At 45.4% G+C, this 23,056-nt stretch overlaps 1 protein-coding gene across 2 annotated transcripts; it reads right to left on the bottom strand.

Moving 5' to 3' along the window:
- Positions 1-7,213: 7,213 nt before the first annotated feature.
- On the bottom strand, positions 7,214-22,635 carry ZMAT3 (zinc finger matrin-type 3). 2 transcript variants are annotated; one of them, XM_053986870.1, is made up of 6 exons: positions 22,615-22,635; positions 17,062-17,387; positions 15,643-15,762; positions 13,777-13,943; positions 13,565-13,665; positions 7,214-12,594 (listed from the first exon to the last, which is right to left on the bottom strand). In XM_053986870.1, exons 2-6 carry the CDS (start codon positions 17,329-17,331, stop codon positions 12,383-12,385), a joined length of 870 nt encoding a protein of 289 aa, XP_053842845.1. In that variant the 5' UTR covers positions 17,332-17,387; positions 22,615-22,635; the 3' UTR covers positions 7,214-12,382. The 2 variants fall into 2 exon arrangements, with proteins under 2 accessions (XP_053842845.1, XP_053842844.1); XM_053986869.1 differs by lacking the exon at positions 22,615-22,635 and adding an exon at positions 21,092-21,130.
- Positions 22,636-23,056: the final 421 nt, after the last annotated feature.

The raw sequence follows: 23,056 nt of genomic DNA on the forward strand, positions 1-23,056 counted from the left end.
ACCGAGTTCTGTATTCCCTTGGTTACTTTTTAATTACATTGCAATAAAATTGCAAGGAATCTAATTTTGCCAGACAAAACCCAGGGACTCAGTGGAAGGTGATGGGGGTCCAGCTATTTCACACACTAATTACACCAGCACGAGCCCTGAAATACTGTGCTATTTTTATTCATTCATAAAAAAAAAAAAAAGCACTCTCATCTAGATCTGAGTGACTGCTATTTCATTCTCAAAAATAGTCAATGCACTCTTCATTTCCCAAAAAACAGCTGCCCTCTTCTGTTTCCAGGGAATATTACTACCTTTCAAAATCCTAATGGGCGTGCTGTTGAAATCAAAATAAAATGCCATCACTCTGCCTGCCTCAAAACAACAACCCAATCTCAAAAAAGCACTGCCACCTCTCTTAAAACCTCTGAAAAGGGGGCAACATTAAATAAGAGCTTGAAATATGGGTCTAAGGGGGGAGTTGCTCGGGATTTCTAAAAGTATGTCTGCAGTGCCATCAGGAGGTGTGAGCACAGCATAGGAGGGCTGGGCTGAGCTGAGGCCAAGCAGGGTGAGGCACTACAGCCACCAGGACAGACGGACACCGGAGTGTGGATGTGGGGAGAGGCATCCCACGTGTCCCTTTCCAGGGATAGCAGCATCCTGGGAGCTCCAGGCACCTGTAAGAGCCACCACAAGGTGTTGGCACCTCTGCTGCACCTGCCTGGCTGCAGCCAGCACTTCAGAGCCTCGGCCCCACTGAGGAGTGATGGGAATTCTGCATCCAGGAGGCTCAAACACATGGAAACGTGCAGTCTTCTAAGGGGCTACAAGACTTTGGTAATTTTTTCTCTTAATTTTCTGGAAGCCAATTAGAAAACCACAGCCTGAATCTGTACAGTGGGTGAGAGATTTGTCAGTGCTGCCCAAGCAAGACACCACAGCCCACAGCAAAGCTGCTGGATCTGCAGGGAGGAGGCAAAACTAGAGCCTGAGAAGGTGGATACCAACTAATATGAGTTATTTTTGAGGTATGAATTACTGTGACCCATTTCCACCAAACCTGACCTCAGTTCTCTATTGTTCTCACTTTCCCAGTTATCATCCCTCCAGGGAGTAAAGATTAAATGCTCGTTAGAGAATTTCAGGAGGGTGACTCGTCCCCTCACACAACCGTTGTTCACTCATCTCCTCAGCCCCATAAAATGCATCATAAAAATGCCTTTTTTACTGCCTAGTAAAGAAGGTTCAAGTGTATAACTGCATTTACATGAAGGTTCAGGACAGTCAGATTTGCCACTTACGTCTTACACCTTGAATTCTATTTTTTCCTTGAAATAGGAATGAATCCAGTCATACCACACCTGTTCTTTCCCCAGAGAGACAGGAAAGATTCCACCGAGACAGAAAAACATGACTTCACTAAGGTCCCATTAAAAAAAAAAAAAGAAGCAAAAAAGGCTCAAATAGGTGAAGGTGGAGCAAACAGCTGTTCCCTGTTCTGTGCTATAGGAAATCTGGGCTCTATAGGAAAATTGGCCTCTTCTTGTGCAAGTGGAAATATTCCAAATAATAGAGCCTGTCTGGACTTAGGGCATCTGGCCTTGAACCTGTGCTCCAAATGAACAAGACTGCTCCCCAAAATATTGCATTTCAGCACCAGTTTAGCTACATAGCAAGAACCTCCACTGCAGCTGGTGATTAGGGTTTAGAAAGGTAATAGCAGAAAGATAGGAAAAAGGGGAGAGAAGCCAGGTGGCTGCACTGCTCCTCAGCTTGGCTCTGGACTGGACAGCCCTGGCATCTCAGAGCCCCTGTTGTGTTCCTCCTTCCATGGGCTTTCCAGCCACACCACTTAACTTTCCACATTTCCCTGTGAGCAATACATTTCCATGCTTTGAGGGTGTAAAAGCTCTTTGAAAAGAGCCTCAAAGCACATAAAGCAGATGAAGAGCTTTTAGCCCTTCAAAGGCCTAATTTCTGCAAGGTGACAATTTGCTTTGGTCATACAGTAAGTGTATAGAGGCAAAATGCTGCAGACAGGATTTTTTCACAGTGCTGTAGGTGGAACCAGCTGTATTGGGTTAAAGGCAGCACTTCCAACATAGATAAGTCATTTCTAATAAACAGAAATTGGAAAAGCCTCTAGCACCAAAACAATATGAAAGATTGAATCCTTCTGGGGAAGACATATGATATTTGTCTGGCAAAATTGCCACCAGCCATTCGATGCTATAATTGTGCAACATGGAGTTTTATTCCAAATGCCAAGCATTAAGTGATGCTCCTGCATGATGTCACACAGCTTCACTTCCTTCTGGAGGAATAAAGATCAACTTCAGTGGCACCTGCTGAGCACAGGATGACCTCAACCAGTCTCTAGAAAGACACCCAAATATTTGCAGTTTGACTGTGGCACTGCAGCATTGAGATGAGCTTCTACATGGAAGATGTAGCTTGAGATTGGAACCAGAAATGTACCCTGGCAGCAGCAGGGGACTGCAATCCTTAATTTTGGTGTAGGCAGTTCAGACAGCTCCAGCTCTCTGCAGGGAATTGCCCTGGAGAGTTCTAGCCAGGCTCAAAGGCTACAACTTCACCCACTGCAGCTGCACAACCACATGCTGATGACTTTCCTTCTAGGGTTAAATTCTGTAAAAGACTAACTCGCCTGGGGGTTTAAGCCTTGTTTTCAAAGGTAACTTGCAACCAGATTTACAGAAATGCTACAGAAATTTAAAATGTCTGTTGGGGTTGATGAAAACACCCAAGCAGATTGAGGTGCCAAACATTTTTAAATGTTACTCGTGACCTATGCTGGTCTTGGGTCTCAGGCAGGATCATGCAAGGGAACTTCAAATTTTCTCTTTGTTCTTCCACTGATTATTACTTTCCCTTCTGGGATGTGTATATAATATTCTCTTTAAAGTATGACAGCCTGTGATCTGGACACAAGGTATATCTTTGGGTGCTCATATTTTAGGGATGCATGCTCTGATTTGGAAGGCCTGTGCAGTATTCACTGTGGGAATATTATATTGTATGCCAATGACAATAAATGCTGGCTGGCATTTTTCAGCCTCAAAGCTCTCATGAACCATTGCAGGGAGCTTGGCTGCTCATCCATTTACCATGCAGTTTGTTAAGTGGGCAGCCTGACAGTGGCAGTACCACAGCTTCATTTTCTCCTAACAGCTTTAGACAGCATTTCTTAAATCAAGACAAAGGCTTTGAAGTCAGTGAGTGGAGAAGGCAGCCCTGGCTTTGTTACAGCAATCAGAGATGCAAGTTGAAAGCGTGTATGCTAATTGCCAAGACTGCTGCCATATAATTAGCATATACAGTCTGTACCCAAATTAAGAACTCCCTTGAAAGCTTATTATGCCCTAATATATCTCCAGTATGTCTATACCTATAGCTGTGCTCTGCCCCACCTTTGCATTTCTCAGCAGCTGTGAGGAGCTCTGTGAAGATCAGTGCTAATCTGTGTGAACAAGAAATCTGTCCCATGTGTTAGACCCTGGGCAATGCATGACAGGAGTCCAGGCTGATGAAACTGTCCACCCAGAGCCCTCTTAAGAGGGGAGGTGCTGCTCCATGCAGCCACCCCGACCTCCCAGTGCCTCTCTCTGTGTCCTGCTCACCTGCAGCCTCCAATGCTTCAAAGCTCCAGGTATGTGGCTAAATCTTACATTTTAATAATGGTTGTCATGTCTTCTGTGCCGACACCAAGCTAACAACAGCCCACCCCAAGGACACGGGCTTTACCCAGCCTGCTGCCTTTGTGGGGAGAGAGTGCAGGGGAAGGAGCAGCCTGCTTGGCTCTGCAGAACAATCCTGAGCCTCCTGCATCCTCTTGTCTGCAACTGCAGATCAGCCTCGAGGAAAGGGTAATTCAAGCGGTCAGCAGTGCAGCTCGGATTTTATCAGACTTTCCTTTAAAGGTATAATTGCAAGTATGGCAGCTGAACCCTCAGAGTGTCTTGGGACTGTGGGAGCAGCAAAATACAGATTGGAACTATCCACAGCTGCCTCCCATTCCTCACTTTTGTGTGTCTAGGGTCACCACAACCTTGAAAACCTCTTATTTATATTCTTTTTGTGTTACCCCTTTTCTTTGTACTTTTCAACAATATCCACTAGAAATTGGGGTTTGCATAATAAAAATCTGTGCTTCATGCAAGTAAATGTTAAATCAAGGTGGTGTCCTGCTAACAGCACTTCAGTGACTGTGACAAAGGCAAACCAAAGATACACTGGTCAAAACCAGACCCTCAAGGACACAGTCACTGACAGGAGGCACAATAGGAGGCATGAGAAGCATCCAGCCCTCATGCCTGGGTATCTTAATGCCAGCTGCAGACCAGCAGAATGTATGGCAGCCCACAACCCCACCTGACATAAATAAATGCAATATCCTGCAGATGAATGGCTTTGCTCCCCTGTCAGAACTCAGACCTGCTAATCCAGACATGCTCCAAGTATCACCAGCTTTTACAAACAGGAGCTACTTATCCAAGATCTCATGTGTTGGGTGGTTTGGCCATTTCCTAATTAAGCTGCTGCTGAGATGCTGTGAGGTGTTAGAGGAAGCTGCAACAAGTGGAAAATGATCTTTAATAATTAGTGGGCAAGAACGAGGAGGAAAAGTCCTTAAAGGGACAAGCAAGTACATACATGGCAGAATTTGCCCCTGGAGGCTACTGAGACCACAGCCCTGCCTTGCACAGGAGCCTCAGAGCAAAAGGAGCTATTGTCATAAATGACATCTCAGCCCCCAAACTCTCCAGTCAGCTGCAATAAGAGATTCTTGGCATCATGATGCTCTTTCTACAAGCCTCTTAATTCTGAAGTATTCTTTCCAGACTCCCCAACATACCAGGTGTTAAGCTGTATGTCATCATCTCTTCTGGTGCACAGGGATTTGGAGATTTGACTTTCCTTTTTTTTCATACCTATGTTCCAACTTTTGTTTTTCACATTATTGGTCATGTTGCATTCAGTAAAGTATATAGTCTGCTTCTTCAGGTGCATACTGAATTCCTGCACAAAATTGCACAGACACACCAAATGCAGCCTATTTTCTTTCTCACGCAACTCTGTTCTTCTTAGAACCGTACACCTTGTTCTTTCACTCACAGTGTCTTTGTGCCTTGGTACTGCAAAACAAGCCTTAGATTAATACTTTTTTAAACATCTTCATATGTGCTGCAAACACCTGCCACATTCCCTAGTCTCAGATAATACACTGTGGATAATCTTCCTATCTCTCTTTACCCTCATGTAATTCCAGTGACTTTACACAGCTCTGCTCCTGTTTCACTCAGGTGGAGAGGTGAAGGAAGCCCAGTGGAATAAGGCCAGTCAAGAGCACGTCATTCCCTGAAGGATAGGCCAATAAATCCTTGATATTATCTGCTACAGCAGTTTATTACTATTCAAAAAGAAAGAAGCATCCTTCACTCCAAATGCTTCAGGAGAACTAGAAGTAGGAGTAAAGGGAATTTATGTGAAGGGGACATAAATGAATACAGAAGAGCCTCCAAAGCTGCACTTTGCAAACCTGCATCCTTTACAATCCTCCTAAAAGCTCTTGTTTTTCCACGTTTCCACTAAGGTTTAATGGAAGAAGCAATATTGGAAGATCTCTCTGTCAGAATTCATTATTTTTAAACCACACGCTACAGTCCTAATGCTTTATAAAGCCACTACATGAACAATAAAAATCCAACTATTATTAATCAAATTGGTTTTAAAATCCAGTCATTTTCATCGTCCTTGGAGGAGGGAGGCTGGATGAAGAGGAGGCAGGGACAGCAGTTTGGTATTCAAAAGTATTGAGTTCAGCCTTCCTTTTTAGCCATAGACTTTCTGGACAAATCATTTTTTTCCCCCCAAGTTTTACTTTCTCAATTGTAAAATGTTACAGGACAACTATGTGAAATCCTTAGATGCCAAGGTAATTGTAGAAGCAGACAGAGGGCTATTTATGCTTTCAAATTACACACTTAGTCTATGATTTTCATCTTTTTTTTATAGCATTTTATATGCTGAGTAATTCAGTAAATGCCTGTGACTCTCAGTTAGGTTGCCCAGGTGTCACTATGGTTTTTGGCTGTTCCAAACTGCTATAGAATTGGTATAAAATACGACTACCACATATAAGTACTAAAAAGGCAGTGCTTTATCAGAGAAACCTGATAATGGGGATGTGCTGCTTTGTAGGGGTTTGGTTTCCAGGATGACCAAACACAGCCTGGATGAACATAAACTGTGAAGGGATGGGGTGACACTTAACATTAAACTGCACTTACAAGTTTTTATGACTCTATTTACTATAAGTGAGAACACGTAAAGCCTCCAGCATTTCACTGTTAGCACAGAAGTCCCCTAAGCACAGAGGCAGCTCTCATCCCAAATGGTAAATCAGGATAATTCCACCAGTGTCAATGTTCTCTGCAAGAGCCCAGTGCCTGGAATAAGAGAGGACAGGGGAGTGCAGGGACATGTCCCTGTTCACAGCTGCTTTTACACCCAGATCCCTGCCCCAACAGCAGTCACACCCCAAATGCCTTTGGTGTGCCCCCAGGGCACTGTCCTTGAGGTCAACAGCTCCCTGCACCAACAGCATGGCTGCAGCACCACAGAAGGGCTGTGCTTTGCTCTTACCTGAGTTGAACTCAAAAAACCCAGATTTTCTCTGCTTCCAAGGCTCCACTCAGAATGTCCTTTCGGCTTGGAAAGTCATTTATGCTGCACAAGTATATGCTCTTCTGGAACCCTCAAGTAATGAAAGGGGGAAACAGTGCACTGGTAAAAAAATGTGCAAATGTAAGTATCAGGTTCAGCTTGTCCCCAGGTTTTCACAGTCAGAGTTGAAAGTCAGTCCATGGTTCAGCCTGGGGCTGTTGCAGAGTTTGTGCTGTCCACTCAAGGGGAAAGCACAGACAGAAGCAGAGCCTTTTATGTCCCTCCTGCCTCCCACCCTGCCACATGCTGAGCACTCCCAAACCCTCCTGAAGCCAAGACAGCTCTGAGCTGGCTTTCAGTAACAGCTGGAAGTACACTGACCCTCCTCCAGAGTAACAAATTCTACCTTGAATTACACTCCTTTATCAGTGTGTGAAAACATGTTCACGTAGTTGCACTCAGAGCTGGGCTAACTCAGTCATTCCCAGTCCAGCCATGAGCAGTAGCAATACCAAACATCAGGGCTGTGCAATGGTAAGAGCAATATGGTTTATTATATAATGAAGAAGAAAAAAAAATTAATTTTCATCAAGTATTCCCTCATGGGGGTCAGTACAATATAAAGGAAATAAGGAAAAATGTACAAAACAACCTGACAAGAAGGCTCTAGATGAAACATGTTCAAAGCACTTGCAAATGGTGTTGCTGGACAGATGCAGAAGGAAATTAAACCAAGTAATTTTTCCCCTGCAAAATACATACTGAAAAACTGATTCTATTTTCAAAAATTCAGTTCTGTCTTTACCTGCAGATGTTTCAGGTAAGCCGATGCAATTTTAGCTGTGATACATTTTTTTAAAGGAGAGATTCCCAGAACTACTGTTTGACCACATTTATTTCAAAGTGGATTTTATTTTCCCTTCCACCTTTATGCGGGTGGTAAGCCCAGCTCAAAATAAAAGAAGCTTAGCCACTAACTTCAAACAAACCAGGTCCATATTTCTCCATTTTCTGTTATCCTTTGGCAACCATGGCATTTGTTTTTCCATAATCAGCAACAGATCTCCATTTCATCCAGAGCATCCTTGTATATGTGGTTGCAAAATAAAAAAAAAATAATTAAAAAAAAAAAAATCACAAAACAAAAAACACATATAAAACATCAGCAGTGAGAAATTCCTGAAGGTTTTCAAGCCTTGCTCCTAACTCAACTAAAGTCAAGGTACTTCAAACTACTTTAGCTGGAGCAAGACCAAATCCTTACAGAACCAGATAAATGGTCCTCAAAAAGCAAAACCATAAGAGTGTTGTAATCCAAATGGAGGAGTAAAAGACAAACTTAGCAATGCACCTTGCCTGGCCCCAGCCGACACAATATCTTTGCCTTGGGTATTTCATTTCCTCCTGACCCAGGCAAGATTCCCATTGGTTACAGTGAGAGCATCACTTAAGTAATGTAGCAAAGGGACATCAAGCATTAGTAAGCTAAAATATGAATCCATGCTTATGGCAATAGCTTTCCCTTCTAATGCCCTATAATGGGCATCTAGGAAAGGAAATAAGCAGCTTTACAGAAAAAAAATCTGCGTTTTGTTACACTGATGACCATCCTAAGCAACTCCACAGAAGTTTTCAGGGTTCCTTTCAATGTGCATGAAGAAAGCAAAAAGTCAAAACCAGACCAACATTAGGCAAGATTATAACAGATTTACTCATTAGTGCAGAATGCAAAACAGAAGTTAATGCTTAATACAAACAAAACAGTATCACTTTCATACTCCTCACAAATTCATGGATTCCACATGGTTTACTTCCTTGCCTTAAAAGAAATGAATGTTTAAATGAAGCATGAACTTTGTGTCTCTAAAAATAACATCCCGAGTTAGCAAAGGAATCATTTGAGGAAAAAGAAATTGGAAATTGACATTTAATAACAAGTTGCAAGGAAATCCCCATTTTGTTTAGCATGAAAAGAAACAAAGATCCATGGGCCAGATTTGGTTTGGGGGCTTTGGGGTGGGTTTTGCTGTTTGGGATGGATTGGGTATTTTGCATCAAGGGAAAGAAAACAAAAGCTATGTGGGAGGAAAAAACATTTTCACAAATATAATAAATAATTGTTCTGATCCAAAAGCTAAGTGCGATGTACAATTTTTCCACTTAAAAACAACCTACAGCATAATGCCTTAAATATTAACAAATCAATTAGTGGTCAGCAGAGTAAAATAAATATGAACATATTGATTTACATTTTGTTTCTAGCAGCAAAGGTCATTAACCTACTGGCCAATGTAACAGCTTCACAGAAGTCCTGTTTCTTAGGTTTGGTACTTGGTTTAACATGAGAAAAAGATTAATTGGGTCTGGAAAATGGCACTTCAGCTGTGCAGTGTTCTCCCCAGCCCACCTACGTCAAAAGGGTTTGCCCAGAACGTGTTTTCAGTATTTTTTGAACAGTGGTTTGGAGAACACCTTTCACAAAAAGAAATAAAATCAGGATCTACTCAGTGTCTAATGTTGACAAGTATGAGTTTGGATTGTCCTAAACCCTAAGGATAATGGGGAGATTGGGTGTTTTCTCTTTGCAGTCAGCAGCTTCCTATGCTGAAAGGGGAGTGGGAAGATCACAAGCCATTAAGCAATGCTGAAGGGGGAGAGGAAAGCTTTGGTAACTTGCAGGAAGGGCCACAACAGAGCACTGGGGCAAGTGAGTCTCAGCTGCTTCTCCCAGCAAGACATCTTTCCTTCCATGGAGGAAATCTGTCCTACCTCGTCACTTGAGTCCCACTGCCTGCTGTACACCTGCTCTAGAAGCCACCACTCTGAAATCACCAGGATGATCACATTCACTTGTACTCCCTTGAACAGAACAAAGCAGGTTGAGGCTTCTCTGCTCAGGGCAGACTGAAGCCACTACTCCAAACCAGACTCAGTCCTAAGCAGAGAGGAGCCTGCAAGAACAGCCCCCTGCACATCCCTCACACACCCTCCCAAAAGCACCAGCACACAGCTGGGTTGTGGCACATCTGCAGAGCTGGAGCAAACCAGGTTTTGATACCTCCAGCAGCCACTGGAAATGCCAAATGAGGAGCAGATGGCTGGGCTGGGAGTAGGAGCAGTAACCAAAGCTAAGTGGTGAACAGCTGATTTTTGGGACATGTGAAAGCAAGCAAAAATGCCTCCTCATCCCTAGCAATAAGCCAGCCAGCAGCAGTACCTACAGCTCCTCCAGCTCATATTTCACAAAGGGTTGTTCTTCTGCTACTAATTGCAGCCTGTAGGAAATGTCATGCTTTAATTTACAGCCAGAGGGGTGTTTAACCATAATGAAGGGATCACTGTGCTGAAGCACATTGTGGTAAGGCTCATCTAACTCCCTCTGTCCCTCTGGACAGTGGTGTCAGACTGGCAAACCTAAGGACAGGACACAAAGAGAAAACCAGAGCCCTTCTATCAATACAATGAGGGGGAAAGGCTGATGAGAGATTCTGGAAAGGCAAATGTTCTTCAACGCTACACAGAGGGTGAGGCAGGGGCAGGAAAGCACAGAAGAAACAGACTTACAAAGCTGTCAGAACTGTTCAGTGAGTGCTCTACAACCTGGGCACCTGTTCTACTTTCTCATGTGCTCCAGGACACAAACCCCATTTAACTGAGTTTTGCACAAAGGAGGGGAAGGAATCCCATTCATGAGGACACCTATTCCTCTGCCTCTATCTGCAGGGCAAGGATCAGCACAGAATGATCTAGGGAGTTGTTTTCAACTACTTTGCAAGCACCCACCTTGCCTGGATTCAGGAAGGCTGCATTCAGCTTGTATGGCTCCCTGATGCTCACTCAGGGAGCTGAAGAAAACCATAGTCAATTTCTGAGGAGCAGCCAAGTGCAACAAACCTTTTGAAGGTGGACTGGGAAGATGAATAAAGACTATCTGGATTTCTTTTGTTACTCATTCTTCATTTTTTAAGGCAAGCAGAAAGTCCTTCTGGAATGCAAGGGGCAGGATCAGAATGGCAATAAAAGGAGGCGGGGGAGCTACCTTCAACACTATGCACTAGGTACAATTCATCCCTGCTAAAACCCTACTGAAACTAATGGAGCTGCATCTAATTCCAGCTGCCGGAAGAGGGGTGAGAGATGAGCCATGGTGCTTCCTGGACCCTCTCTCTGCACCTGCCACTGAAGTCAGTGAAGCTACACCAGTGCACAGTTCCAGCAGCACAGTGGGGGATCAGGTCCAACAAACGCCACCTACGTGCTGCACTTGCCACTGGAGACCATCTTTTAATGACACTGTGAACTGGATTCCAATCACAGCTCCTCACATCTACCCAAACAAGCAGAAGAATAATTGACAGTCCTATTTCTGCTCTTTTTCCACTTCCTACTTTTGCTAATGAATATCAAAACAAACACACAGACCTTTTGAGTTTGTCTACAATTCAAAAGTTGCTTAACAAGTTTCTTGAATACTTCCATGAGGTCAAAAAGCTGTTACTCAAACAATCATCACCCTGACATTTAAATCCTACATAACTTTGGATTTTTGATGGTCCCTAGAACAGTCAAGTATACATCAAGGAATGGAATTAAAACCTATCCTGAGATGGAAAAAGAAAGAGGGGGGGAAAGTCAACCAATATTGGTAGCTCTAGTTCAAAGCTAGAAGTTTCATCTTTGCTCTATAAACACCCATTAGGCTTTGCCCAGGGAATGGCATGGAAGTGGGACACACCAATATCTGTTACCCAGAGGCCAGGTAGCCTTGCTCTTCCAGAGCAAAGATTGCAGGCCAGAGACCAACTCCTGCTCTCTTCTACATCAATGTGCAAAGAAATCACAGCTGACAGCTCCTCCCATCTATTCTCAACCTGACTCAGTCTAAGGCAGAATCAGAGCATAGCACATCTCACCTGAGCAGGTTTGCTTTCCAGTTCACTTCATTAAGCCACTGAGATCCCCAGAGATTCTCTTCAGGGAGATGAGCTACACCCATGGTATATTAAGGTGTCCAGGCAACAATATCAAGAGTAGAAGAGTATTTCTGAATGGGGCTAATCAGCTGAAATCCATGTCAGATGTTCAGAATGGAATCTGCATCACAGAGGAAGCAGTAAGAGGCAAGATCCTCCAAGGAGAAGAGGTATGCACAGCCTTTCTACAAGGATGTGGAAAGAACCTACTCTGGACTGAAATGGGGGCCAGAAGCAGCAAAGTGTGGACAAATACACCACCTAATTCACACATTCACAGGCCCTACTCCTTCCCCTCTTACAAGCTGCCCAGAGATTCAGTCTGCTGTAGGGAAGCATTCTGGAGCACTGCTCTGTGGTGTGCCAAGAGGGGAGCGGGCTTTGCACACAGTCCACCCATGTGGTAGGACCACAGAAGTTTCCAGCACTTCTTGGGCTTTGCATATTCATGCAGAAGGCTGGGGAGAAGACACGGTTCCTCCCCGCCACTCAACACAATGAAGAGCCTTAGATAATTAGCAAACAAACACCAAAAACACTTCATGTCCTGCACAGCGTCATCCTGCCGACTATGATAGAAAAAAAATCTAACCATACCAGTAAGTTTGCAGGTGTTACATGTACAGCTCGAGAGCATACTCCTACCCAATGGAGCACAAAGCAGGGCATGTGGCAAACAGCAGGCGAGAGACAAGCTGCTCTAGTTGCAAACTACTGCCGAGGGTGGCGCGTCATTGGACGTAGCCCAGGTTCTCCATCTCGTTCCTGTACCGCTGCTCGGACACTTTGCTCTTGTGCTGTTTGCTCTCCAGGTGCTGCCTGAACTCCAGCTCCTCGCTGGCGCCCGCGTTGCACATGGAGCAGTAGAACTGGCCGCTGGGCGTCACGCACATGGCCAGGTCACGGGGGATCCTCTGGCGCGAGCGGGGGTTGAAGTAGGGACCTGGGGAGCCAACAGAAAAGCCTGGTTTGCCTGTGAGAAATCAAAGCTTGAGGCAGCTCAGTGACACTGCCTAAGTCCAATCAATGACTGAAATGCAGACAAAGATTTGCTTCTTTAACAGATTAGAGTCAAGCCTTATTTTCCCCACAACTGCTCGGCTGATTTCCAGGTTTACAGAGGTGCAGCACACAGGACAGCACTTGGAATTTTATGAAGTAGTGTTATTGAAAATCAGGATTCTAATAATTAATTCATCAATTCTTTTTTTTCTTAACCATCTAATTGCAGAAGTGGAACAGTCTTTTGATTATAATAAGCTGCCTCAGTTTAAAACTCACAAAATTATATTTAATAGAACTTTAAAAGATTTATCTTTTCCACATGACAGTGATTAGAATGACATGATTAAACCAACCTTCACCAGGAATCAGAGTTTCAGCTAATGTGTGCTTGTAAAACAACTTATAATGAAAAAGAGAAATAGATGCCTGGATGGAGACTGTAATACACTCTTTAAATCATAGTAAAGAGGCAAAGTTAGTATCTAACACCTGAGGAAGGACTCTATGCTAGGAACAGATGGTCTTAGAGGGAGGCTAACATGCTTTCTCATTCTGGTCATGGGAGTGCAAGTACAGGTTGATGTGCCACAGTAGGAGTCAAAGCACCTGGCCACCTGCCAAGAAAATAAAGCAGGAAAACTGTCACCACTTAGAGCAGCCTTAGAGACAAGCAGATGGTAAATTAAGTTACAAACTGAGAAAAAGAACTAACAAGCAGGCTGACAAAACAAAGCAACTTTAGCATCTGGGAAAAGAAAACCATGCAGATATGAAGGATTAGCAGAGCTTGGACCAGCTCCTTTCACAACCTGACTCTGCTAAAACAGACCTCAGAAACAGAAGAAAAACAAGTCTATTTATTATTAATTACTATTCCAACTACAGAATAGATGCAAGCTCCAAGTTACCTGTGTTGTTCTGAACCGCATATGTATTTCTTCTGTTCTGCATCATCTTATATTCACTCCCTTCTTTCCTTGCCCTTCGTTTGCCTAGTTCTGAGGCATCCCTGCAGATTAAACAAATATGAACAGCTGCAATTCAGAGTCTTCTGACAAAAGGAATGCCAGAGACACTGCCACACGCTTTCAGCCTGAGCATGAGGTTGAACAATACCTACGAGAATGAGTTATTCTGTGCCTCTGCAAGACGCAGCCGCTTGGCGTGATTTTTCCCTTGGTAGTGAGCCTGTGCCACAGCCGGAGAACTAAATGAGGCATCACAAAGCTTGCAGTAATCATTCTCTGTAGCCAAGATCACTCGGCCACCTGGTTTACTGGATCCCATCTAGCAGCAAAGGGAGAGACAGCGTGTGAAACACAAGAAGGTTAAATCGCTGAAATATTTCAGTCACAGAGACTGAGAGCACTGCCGTCCTCATCAGACAGCGGGAGAGCTGGAATTAAAGCCCATGGATTAGGACACTCTCAAGTTGTCCCAAAGTGCTCTTACAAGAAATTCACTGTTCCTGCCTTGCCTCCAGGAGAGCCTGCAAATTCCTGGCCTGAGGTGGAGAGAAAAGCAATCTGAACAAATAGCTCTGCAACAGCCACAGAGGCTTGTTTACATCACAGCAATGATTTAACTCCTAACTGCTGGGAGCTGATGAGCAGTGACTTTCACTCTCAGGAACACCCACTGAAAGGCAGAGGTGCTTCTCTCTCCTATTTACAGTCCACCTAATCTCTCCACAGCACCCTGTCTTTACACAGCTCCGTGACCACAGCAAGAGGAAAAAAAAAGCCAGTAGCAAAGCTGCCAAACCTCTGATCCTTAACCTTCAGGTGGGAGAACACCTGGATCCAGACTTCAAAGGAAGGATCCAGTCTCACATGAGTAGCTCCTGCTATATGAAGGACACCTTCATGTGTCTGTGGAGTCAGACCACATACAGTGACCCAGGCAGGAACCATGCCTCCTCAGCACCTAACATCCAGGGAAAAGTGTTTTGTAAACAGTGCAGCAGCAGTGATTCATGCAGCCATGTCACTGCAGCACTTGACAACATTCTTTCACATCTCCTTTGATACTGCTCAAACTTAGAGACACACAATTCTGACTTCTAGCTTACAATGTGAACCCTCACATGGCCCCAGAGGTATTTTTATTGCCATTTCATCCATTAAAAAACACACCACCAGATATCCTGGCAGGTACAACAGCCACATCCCCGTGCCCCAGGCAGGGCCCCACCCCATCCCAGTTCACATCTGTGAGCTGCAATGCCAATTTACACGGGGCCAAATCTCCTTCTGGCCAGGAACAGTCTGCCACTCTGCAAATGCCCTCTGCTTCCCTACAGGCAACACAGGCTTATGTTGTAGAGACTGACAGGTACAGCTTCAATCCCCATGGCCCAGCTGTGCTTCCCTCACAGTCACAGGCAAAAGCCAGGTTAGCTGTCATATCTCATGACAAACCCAAGGGATGAATTCTAGAAGGAGACAGCAAAAACCATCTCTTTTTTCCTCTAATGTGCCCAAAACAGAATTAATCTGGATCACTGAGGGAACAATCCATTCACTCTGCACACAGGAATGAGCATTTCAAAAGGAGCAACAAAAGAGGAATTAGCTAACAGCCCGGGGCAATGGGTGTAGGAGCACCAAAGCACTTTTTCCCTCACACAACAGAGGGATGATTGTGCAGAGAGGATGCCACACCCTCACATCCAAATCCAATTCCAGCAATGCTGTTTTATACCTGCCCTTACACAGCTATCATCAGCAGCACATGGGACTTACCTAGGAATCAAAGTATTTGCCAGGCAGAAATAGAACATTTGAAGTCCAGCATTGTGCTGCAAGGGCAGATCAATATCTGCATCTTCAAAAGAAAGCAAACAGCTCACAACAGGCCATTTCCACCATCACAAGGAAAATTCTTTCCCAACTCCTGTGGTAATCCTCAAAGCCTGAGATCTGGTTATCCTTACTGGGGTTAGGTGACAAGCAAGCATGATCTCAGTCCCCTTCCCATGCCTTACCTGAGTTGGAAGAGAGACAACCTGAGGTGGGGCAGGCTCAACAGAATTACTCATCCTGGCAGGTGCCGGACAGCTGTTGGCAGCATAGTAATTCCGGAGTTTCTTACTGTGGTTTTTACCCTGCAAAGATAAGCCAGATTAATCACTGACCTAACAATAGTATCTTACTCTGAAAGACAAAGGATCCAGAGACTGAAATGAGAAAATGCCCATGAAGGTGGCAGCTCAGGTAAAGGAGCTGTCACCCAGCTCTGAATTTAAGAGATGCAGGCATTCCTCCCTTTCTCCAAAATGCTCAACACCTAGAATGACTGGGCCCCATCTTCAGCTTACTTTCTCAACAAGCTTACAATTAGTTTTTTAGTCTGTTTCCATTTCACTTAAAACCAGTATTTTGTGTTTTAAGACTATCAACTGCTTTGCACATTTCTTTGATAAGCCTGAACACACAACACAGATTTCATGAGACTGCAAGCTTCAGTTAAAACAAGAGACTGAACTTAAAACACATTTCACATTTTATTTTCTCCTGGAAAACATATACCGTAGATGTTTTTGGTGTTCTGAAAACCTGATAGAATAACACGAGACTATGTATATGCATATTGTGGATGCATAGTAAGGCAAATGCAAGTTATGTAAAAATTCACGTCTGTCCCCTCATGACAGAAATTCTGCAGAAATAAGATGTTAAAAGTGTAACACCAATCCAACCTACCCCTTCACTAGCAGCATACCACTTTTTCAGGGCCAACAGCAAATCTGAAATCTGGGTCTGGTGTCCTGAGGTTATGGACAACCACCCTTTTGCATTCACCAGTGGAGAAAGTCACTATCTCCAATACTCATGCAAACACAGCACTAGGTAGAAAGGCAGCAGCCCCTTTCCTAATGGCACACCTGGATCCAGCAGAAAACACCTGTCCAGGCCTCACAAAATCGTGCCTGGAATAGGAAGGTCAATTTTACTAAACTAGTGTAGATGTCAAATACAGGTTGCATAAAACAACAGAAAAATCAGAAGTGCCTGCTTTTTCACCCATGCCACCTTGACACCACTTCTCTGTCCCTATGGACAGTGTTTTTGCAAAAAGCTCCAGTAACAACACCTTAAAAGAAAGCACTGCAGCATGTCTGGACAACCAGCAAATCCAAGCAAGTTGAAGATATGTCTACAGAGCAGTTCCAGTCCATGAGGTGGTGCAGAGGAAGCTCCAGATGAGCAACTTGAATGCTGCTGCTGGTGTGCAGCACTCAAAACCCCCTCGAGAAGCTGAGTTAGTCCTCCTGCATTAGCCCACACTTCCCTCTGTGCTACCACAGCAACGCTGCTGGCAGTGCTCGTGCTGGCACAGGAATGTCTCCACAAGCTGCAGATGCAGCAGCCCCAAAAGCTGAGCCTCCTGCTGCTCTTCTTACCTGGTAATGAGCCTGGGCTTGCTGGGCCGAATTCAGAGTGACATTGCAAAGCTTACAGCACAGGGGCTTACATAGTTCCTCCAGCATAGGGTCCTGCTCCACCACCTTGGCAAGTTCCTCTTCTTGTGTGTGATGAAAGGAAGGCCCCAGTCCGAGAGACTTTGGTGGGGACAGTGGTGAGCTGGCTCTTGGCCTTGTAGCCACTGACATAGGAAGGGATGAAGGCTTCTCAGGATGAGGAAGAAGTTCTGCTTGCTGTAGAAGAATCATTGGCCAGGAAGACTATGGGCATGCTAATGCTGAAGGAGGAGTCGTCTTCTTCAGATCTAGACCAGAAGGACACAAATGCTGAAATAAGCAACAAGAACAGGAACATCAAGGATCCAGGGGCAATCCCTGTAACTCCACTGCCTCTGCTTCATGCCTTTTCAAAATGCCAAGCAGGATAAAGTCAGTTTGCAACACTTTACCGCCCACGGGAACAGCAGCATCCCAGACAACCAGGGCCACATTACAAGATACTTATATAAGAAGTGGGTCCCCTGGCACCCTCCTGGCAGGTGAAGATTCCTGACACCCACAGCACCTGACAACAGCACACTCTCCCCACTGCTCCATGCCCACGAGAAGTAGGGGCATACACCAAACACAGCACACAGAGCTGTGTCACTGGGGGGATACAGCCACTTTCCACATCCTCCTTTGGAAGCCCAAGGACAAGCTCACTCTCCAAGACCTAAACAAATATTACAGCAGACTACTGCAATGAACATTTACAAAGAATCCAAATACTTCAAAGCAGATTTATTGTATATAGGTAGGTGCAAAATAAACATAAACACATCTATCCCTCAAATACTCACAAAGACTTTCCTGAGGAAAAGATTTTCTCCAGTAAGACAACAAAAGAGAAAGAGTGGGAATGAGCTGGAGCACACCTTGTTGTACAGTCAGCTCCCAAGGGCTCTCTCCCATGGTCTTCTTGAACGACCTTGAGCTATTTTTCACATTTCCATTACTAACTACAATCAATGCAACATTTAGAGCTACATCTTCTTCTGCAAAACGGAGAACTTATCTCATATTAACATTTATTCAATTATTTCTCAGTTAATTCAAGTTATTAGAACTAGCTCCACATTTCCAACAAGAGGTTCTGAGAGATTTATTTAATTAAAGTTTATAAATCACATCTACAGCCCAGATGAACATCCCTAGAATAATACAGAGCAGTGACATTATGAATTAAGGCATAGCTACTTTTGTTCATGTCTTATTAGCTTCTTATCATAACAAATCCTGTTCAGTGCCACACTGGGATCAAGAGAAGCATTATCTTGGCCTTTGCAGATCATTCCCAGCTAGGGCTGCATTGGCACCAACTATGTTTATGCTCTGGGCTTTCTTCATTTGTTTAAGCAAATAAAGAGACACATCTGCATTTTAAAGCAACATTTGTGTTAAATTAGGGAAAATTATATGAAATGCCACCAAGGAATTTTGTTCCTGAGTCGCTTTTGAAAATAGGGACTTCAAAGGCATTTAGGAACCCGAAGAAGCAGATAGCATTTATCTGGGATAACTTCCGGGATTTTCAATCTGCTAAAATTAGCTGAAGATAAATACCTTCCACACTCAAGCTATGGAAAATCCCAGTTGAAGCCTGCAATTTTAGGTACTGTATTATCTTTGGATCTCTCTTCCCAGAGAGATCTATGTTCTCTTAGGAAAAATAAAACATAATTTAAATGAATGAATGGGACTAAAGCATTCAAGTGACCAAACCATTTCTGAAATGTTTCTCTCAAACCTAAACTTACTCTAATACGAGACTGGAGGCAGTTCACTAATTACTAATATTAAAGGTAAGGAAAAAATGTAAATTATTTAAAAAAAAAAAAAAAAAAAGATAGTATGCACTGGCTTGGGGACAATGTTTTAAGGCAGTAACAGAGCCACCATGAGTTTTCATGTTTATATTATTCCTCCACCACCAAGGCTCTGCAAAATTTCAGAGCTGGAATCCACCACAAAGAAGGAAGAAGATATACAGGAATGGTGCTGCAAATCATCCATCAGCAGTGTAAATTCTTTAGTGTTACCTAACCCCTTTCCTATTTTCAGCACACATGACCCTGGTTAAACAGAACAGAAGACAACTTTTTTATCTTTATTTTCCTCAACTAGTACTCTGTAGACAGTCTAATTAATTTCTGTGGGACTACAGATGGAACAGGTTCATATTCATGTTGGTTAAATACATCATAACACAGGTCTATCACAGCAGTTTAAATCAACTATGCAAGCAGGTAAGCATTCCAGCTAATTTCAGAGTTTTATTACACGAGTATAATGGGCCTCTTACCTTAAAATGAGAGTAAATTATAGCCAAATACTTCGTAGAGCAACATAAAAAGATGCACAGTAAATAGCAATTGAGATTCACCTGCTTAATTTTGCATGAGCATTTGTTGCATTGCGTTTTCTTGCAATTGTCACAAAGGGGATTTGTCATATACAAGAGAGAACAGTGCTTACAGGAGCTATATCTACGGGGGAAAAGGTATAATGTAATATTCTTAGTAAATCTTTAACTGTAAGGTCATTTACTGTTTCTTAAAGTAAGCAGTTGTCTGAAGATAAAATTAAGGCTGCATGAGCAATTTCCATAATAAGACTTCTTGGTTTGGCTTATGCAATGTATGTTTTCCTCTGACAGTGATCTTTAACCACTGAAATTGCTCAAGTTATGTTCATTTCTTTCTTACTGGTACTATTTATAAGAAAAAAAAAGTCAGCTTATTTCCAGGTTCCTTTAATCCTCCACTGCTGGTTGTTACAGCTACCCTGCCCAGGAGAAGGAAAAAGAACATTTTTAACTGCTCCTTTCCCTTCACAAGAGAAGCTGTAAAATTTTACTCTAGGACACAGCAGAGGCACCTCCATCACCAGGGACCCCAACCAGCACAGCCCAAGGCAGGGTAAGGACCCGCAGCTCTCCAGGGTGAGCTGAAGGAGCCATTCTGCCCCAGGACAGCACCTCCCAGAGCTCAGCCATGCCAGGATACACTTCCACCCCATGCCAGTTGTCCTTGAGTGGATGGAAGGGGGACAGGTGCAGAGCCCTTCTCCCTCCTTTCACTGGGGCATCGCAAGGGCTGCGCTGAAGGAGGAGACCCAGCCTCCACGAGTGCCACAGCCTGGTAATGCCCACCCACAGGGGAGCAACCTCCCCGGCTGGCCACAGCACAGAGCTGGGAAGGAGCTGGTCTGGCCTCAAATCTAAAGAGTGGGGAAGGCATGGCCTGACTTTCCTTGGTGAAAAGAATAAACCACAGTGAGAAATCTATGTGTTCCCACCAGAATTGTTTTTTTAAATGCAGCTGAGGCAACCAACACCAGAGATGAAAGCTGTAGAAATGGTGAACAAGCTGTGAGTTTCACTGCTCTATCTTCGAGACAGGAAGCATTTCTTCTCAAGTTCACTCGTCTATCAATACATGGACATGTCTTAATGTAATTGTGCCAGAAAGTTTCCTTTGGCCACAGACTGGGCCTACACCCTTCCCCCTGAAAGGCAGGTTGTTTTATAACGCTGCAGGGATTGAAGGCAGCACCAAACAAACACACAGCATGCATAGCTCTACCTTAAGGTGCACTGACCCTCCGCTGATGAGGATACACATTTAGCAACTCAGAACCATCCCTTACGTCAACGGGGCTATCAGAAACCAGGGTGTAAATCCCGACTCCCCGCAGGCATTCCTGCAAAGCTGCTTGCCTCGCAGTCTGGGGGCCGGAGAGCAATTAAAAAATACCAGCCCTGCAACATTACTGCCTGGGAACCACCGCAACCTCACGGCACCGCCGCACCATTCCGGGAAGGCACAGACCACAGCCGACAGGCAGGGACAGGCATCCGCATCCCCCGGGCGGCTCGGAACGCGGCGGCAGCGGCACCGGGGAGAGATCCCCCGGCACCGCCCCCGACCCCAGCCCTGCCAGACCCCCGCGCACACCCGGCACCTACCGCGGACCCGGGGGAGCAGGGCCGGGCCCGGGCTCGGGCTCGCACTCAGCTGCGGGAAGTGACGGCGGCGGGGGCGGGACGGGGCTGCGCCCGCCGCGCCGGGCTGGGGCGGGGCCGCCGCCGCTCCGAGCAGCCCCGCGCCAACGCGCTCCTGGGCATCGCGGGGGAAACACCCTCCAGCAGTTGCTTCAAATGCGCTTCACTCCTGACCCGTGGTTCTGCACAAGTCTTTTTTATTTTTTTTTTCTTTTTTAATATAATTATCTTTTTTTTGTTGTTGTTTCACAGCAGACGTTACAATGAACCTGATTTGCATATATAAACATCTTCTTATTCATGCTGCTCGTAGCCAAAATGAGTAATGATTTCCCCTCGAGCCACCAAGGCCTCACCCGTGTGGCTGGGCCACCCTGTTTCAAAGCATATGGAGTTTCTGTTGATTTTTCTCCCCTTTTGTTGGAATAGGAAAGTGCTGAGAAGTCACTACAGGCTGAAACCAACACCCAGATTTTACAGTAGCCGTCAACCAACCCACTTGGCAATCCATTGGTTTGACACACTGATTGTTACTAATTTTTGTTAGATCTTTTTAAAAAAATCCATTTAGCAGATTCATAGAATCAGAACAGTTTGGGTTGGAAGGCCCCTTAAAAACCATCTCATTCCAACCCCCTTGCCATGGACAAGGACACCTTCCACTAGCCCACGTTGCTCCCAAGCCCTGTTGAACTCAACCTTGGAACAATTCCAGAGATGGAGCAGCAACAGCTTCTCTGGGCAACCTGTGCCAGGGCCTCACCACCCTCATGGTCAAGAATTTCTTCCTAATATCTGATCTAAGTCTGCCCTCTGTCAGTTTAAAGCCGTCCTCCCCTGTCCTATCACTACATGCCCTTGTCAAAAGCCCCTCTCTGGCTCTCTTGCAGGCTCCCTTTGGGAAGGATGCTGCAGGTCGGAATCAGGAGCCGTGGTGATGTGGAGCCGAAGCAGCAAAGGGGCAGCTTGCCAGCAGGAATGCTACCGGAGCCTGCTCTGCCCTGGGTTTGCTGGGTGTGTTCTGCCATGCCCTGCATGGCTCCCACCTACTGCAGTGCCGCCTGCAGCATCTCAGCCTGGCCACGGCTGTGAATATGGTCCCATGCTAGACCCTGGGGCTTGGAGAACTACTCCAAGTAAGAGAATTCACCGACACCCTCACCATGTTCACACCTGGCTCCAAAACTTGCTTATGCCATCTCCGTTGTTGAAAGGATAAATATCCCTTGACAATAGAGTGATTTGCCAAAACGCCTTAACAATTAATAACAATAACCGTGTTCCTCCTCCCTATCATCACCTCAGTGCTACCCTCACTTGTTGCGTCTTGTTGGCTCTCACCAAGGTACCCCAGCCCGGCGTTCTCATTTCACACCCTGAAAACCCACACCCACTTGGGAGTGCGTATTTACGATGCTATTTCTCTTCGACTTCTAATATGTACGGGCATTCGCTTGGCGGGCCAACAAAACACCGGACTCACGTACAGCGACCGGATGCCAGCGGCAACTGATTGTAAAGAAACCTGGTGGTCCAAGTGGGAAAAGGGTCAAGACTGGGCCAGACGCGCCGCGATGTGCAGGGCACGGGGGTGTCACTGACATCAGGGCAGCAACCGGGGCAGGACGAGCCCGTGATTCCCCAGCACACCCCGCTCCCCCGGCCCGCTCCCCGCCACCACCGGCCCCGCGGGCCCCGCGCCCGCCTCCCCCCGCCGCGGTTCCCGTTCCGGCGGGCGGTGCCTTCCCCATCCGGGGTCAGCCCCGCTCCCTTCCTGTTATTCCCGTGCGGGAGGCGGCGGCTGTCGGGGAGCGGCTGCCGGCGCCGCTGCCGCCCGCGCCCGGGGCACAGGCACCGGCCGAGGCGAGCGGGGCGGCCGCAGCGGCGGGAGGCGGCGGGCGCGGCCCGGGGCGCGGCGGGCGCGGCCGG

This window comes from Vidua macroura, chromosome 10 (assembly GCF_024509145.1).
Source record: "Vidua macroura isolate BioBank_ID:100142 chromosome 10, ASM2450914v1, whole genome shotgun sequence".
NCBI classification, from domain to species: domain Eukaryota; kingdom Metazoa; phylum Chordata; class Aves; order Passeriformes; family Viduidae; genus Vidua; species Vidua macroura.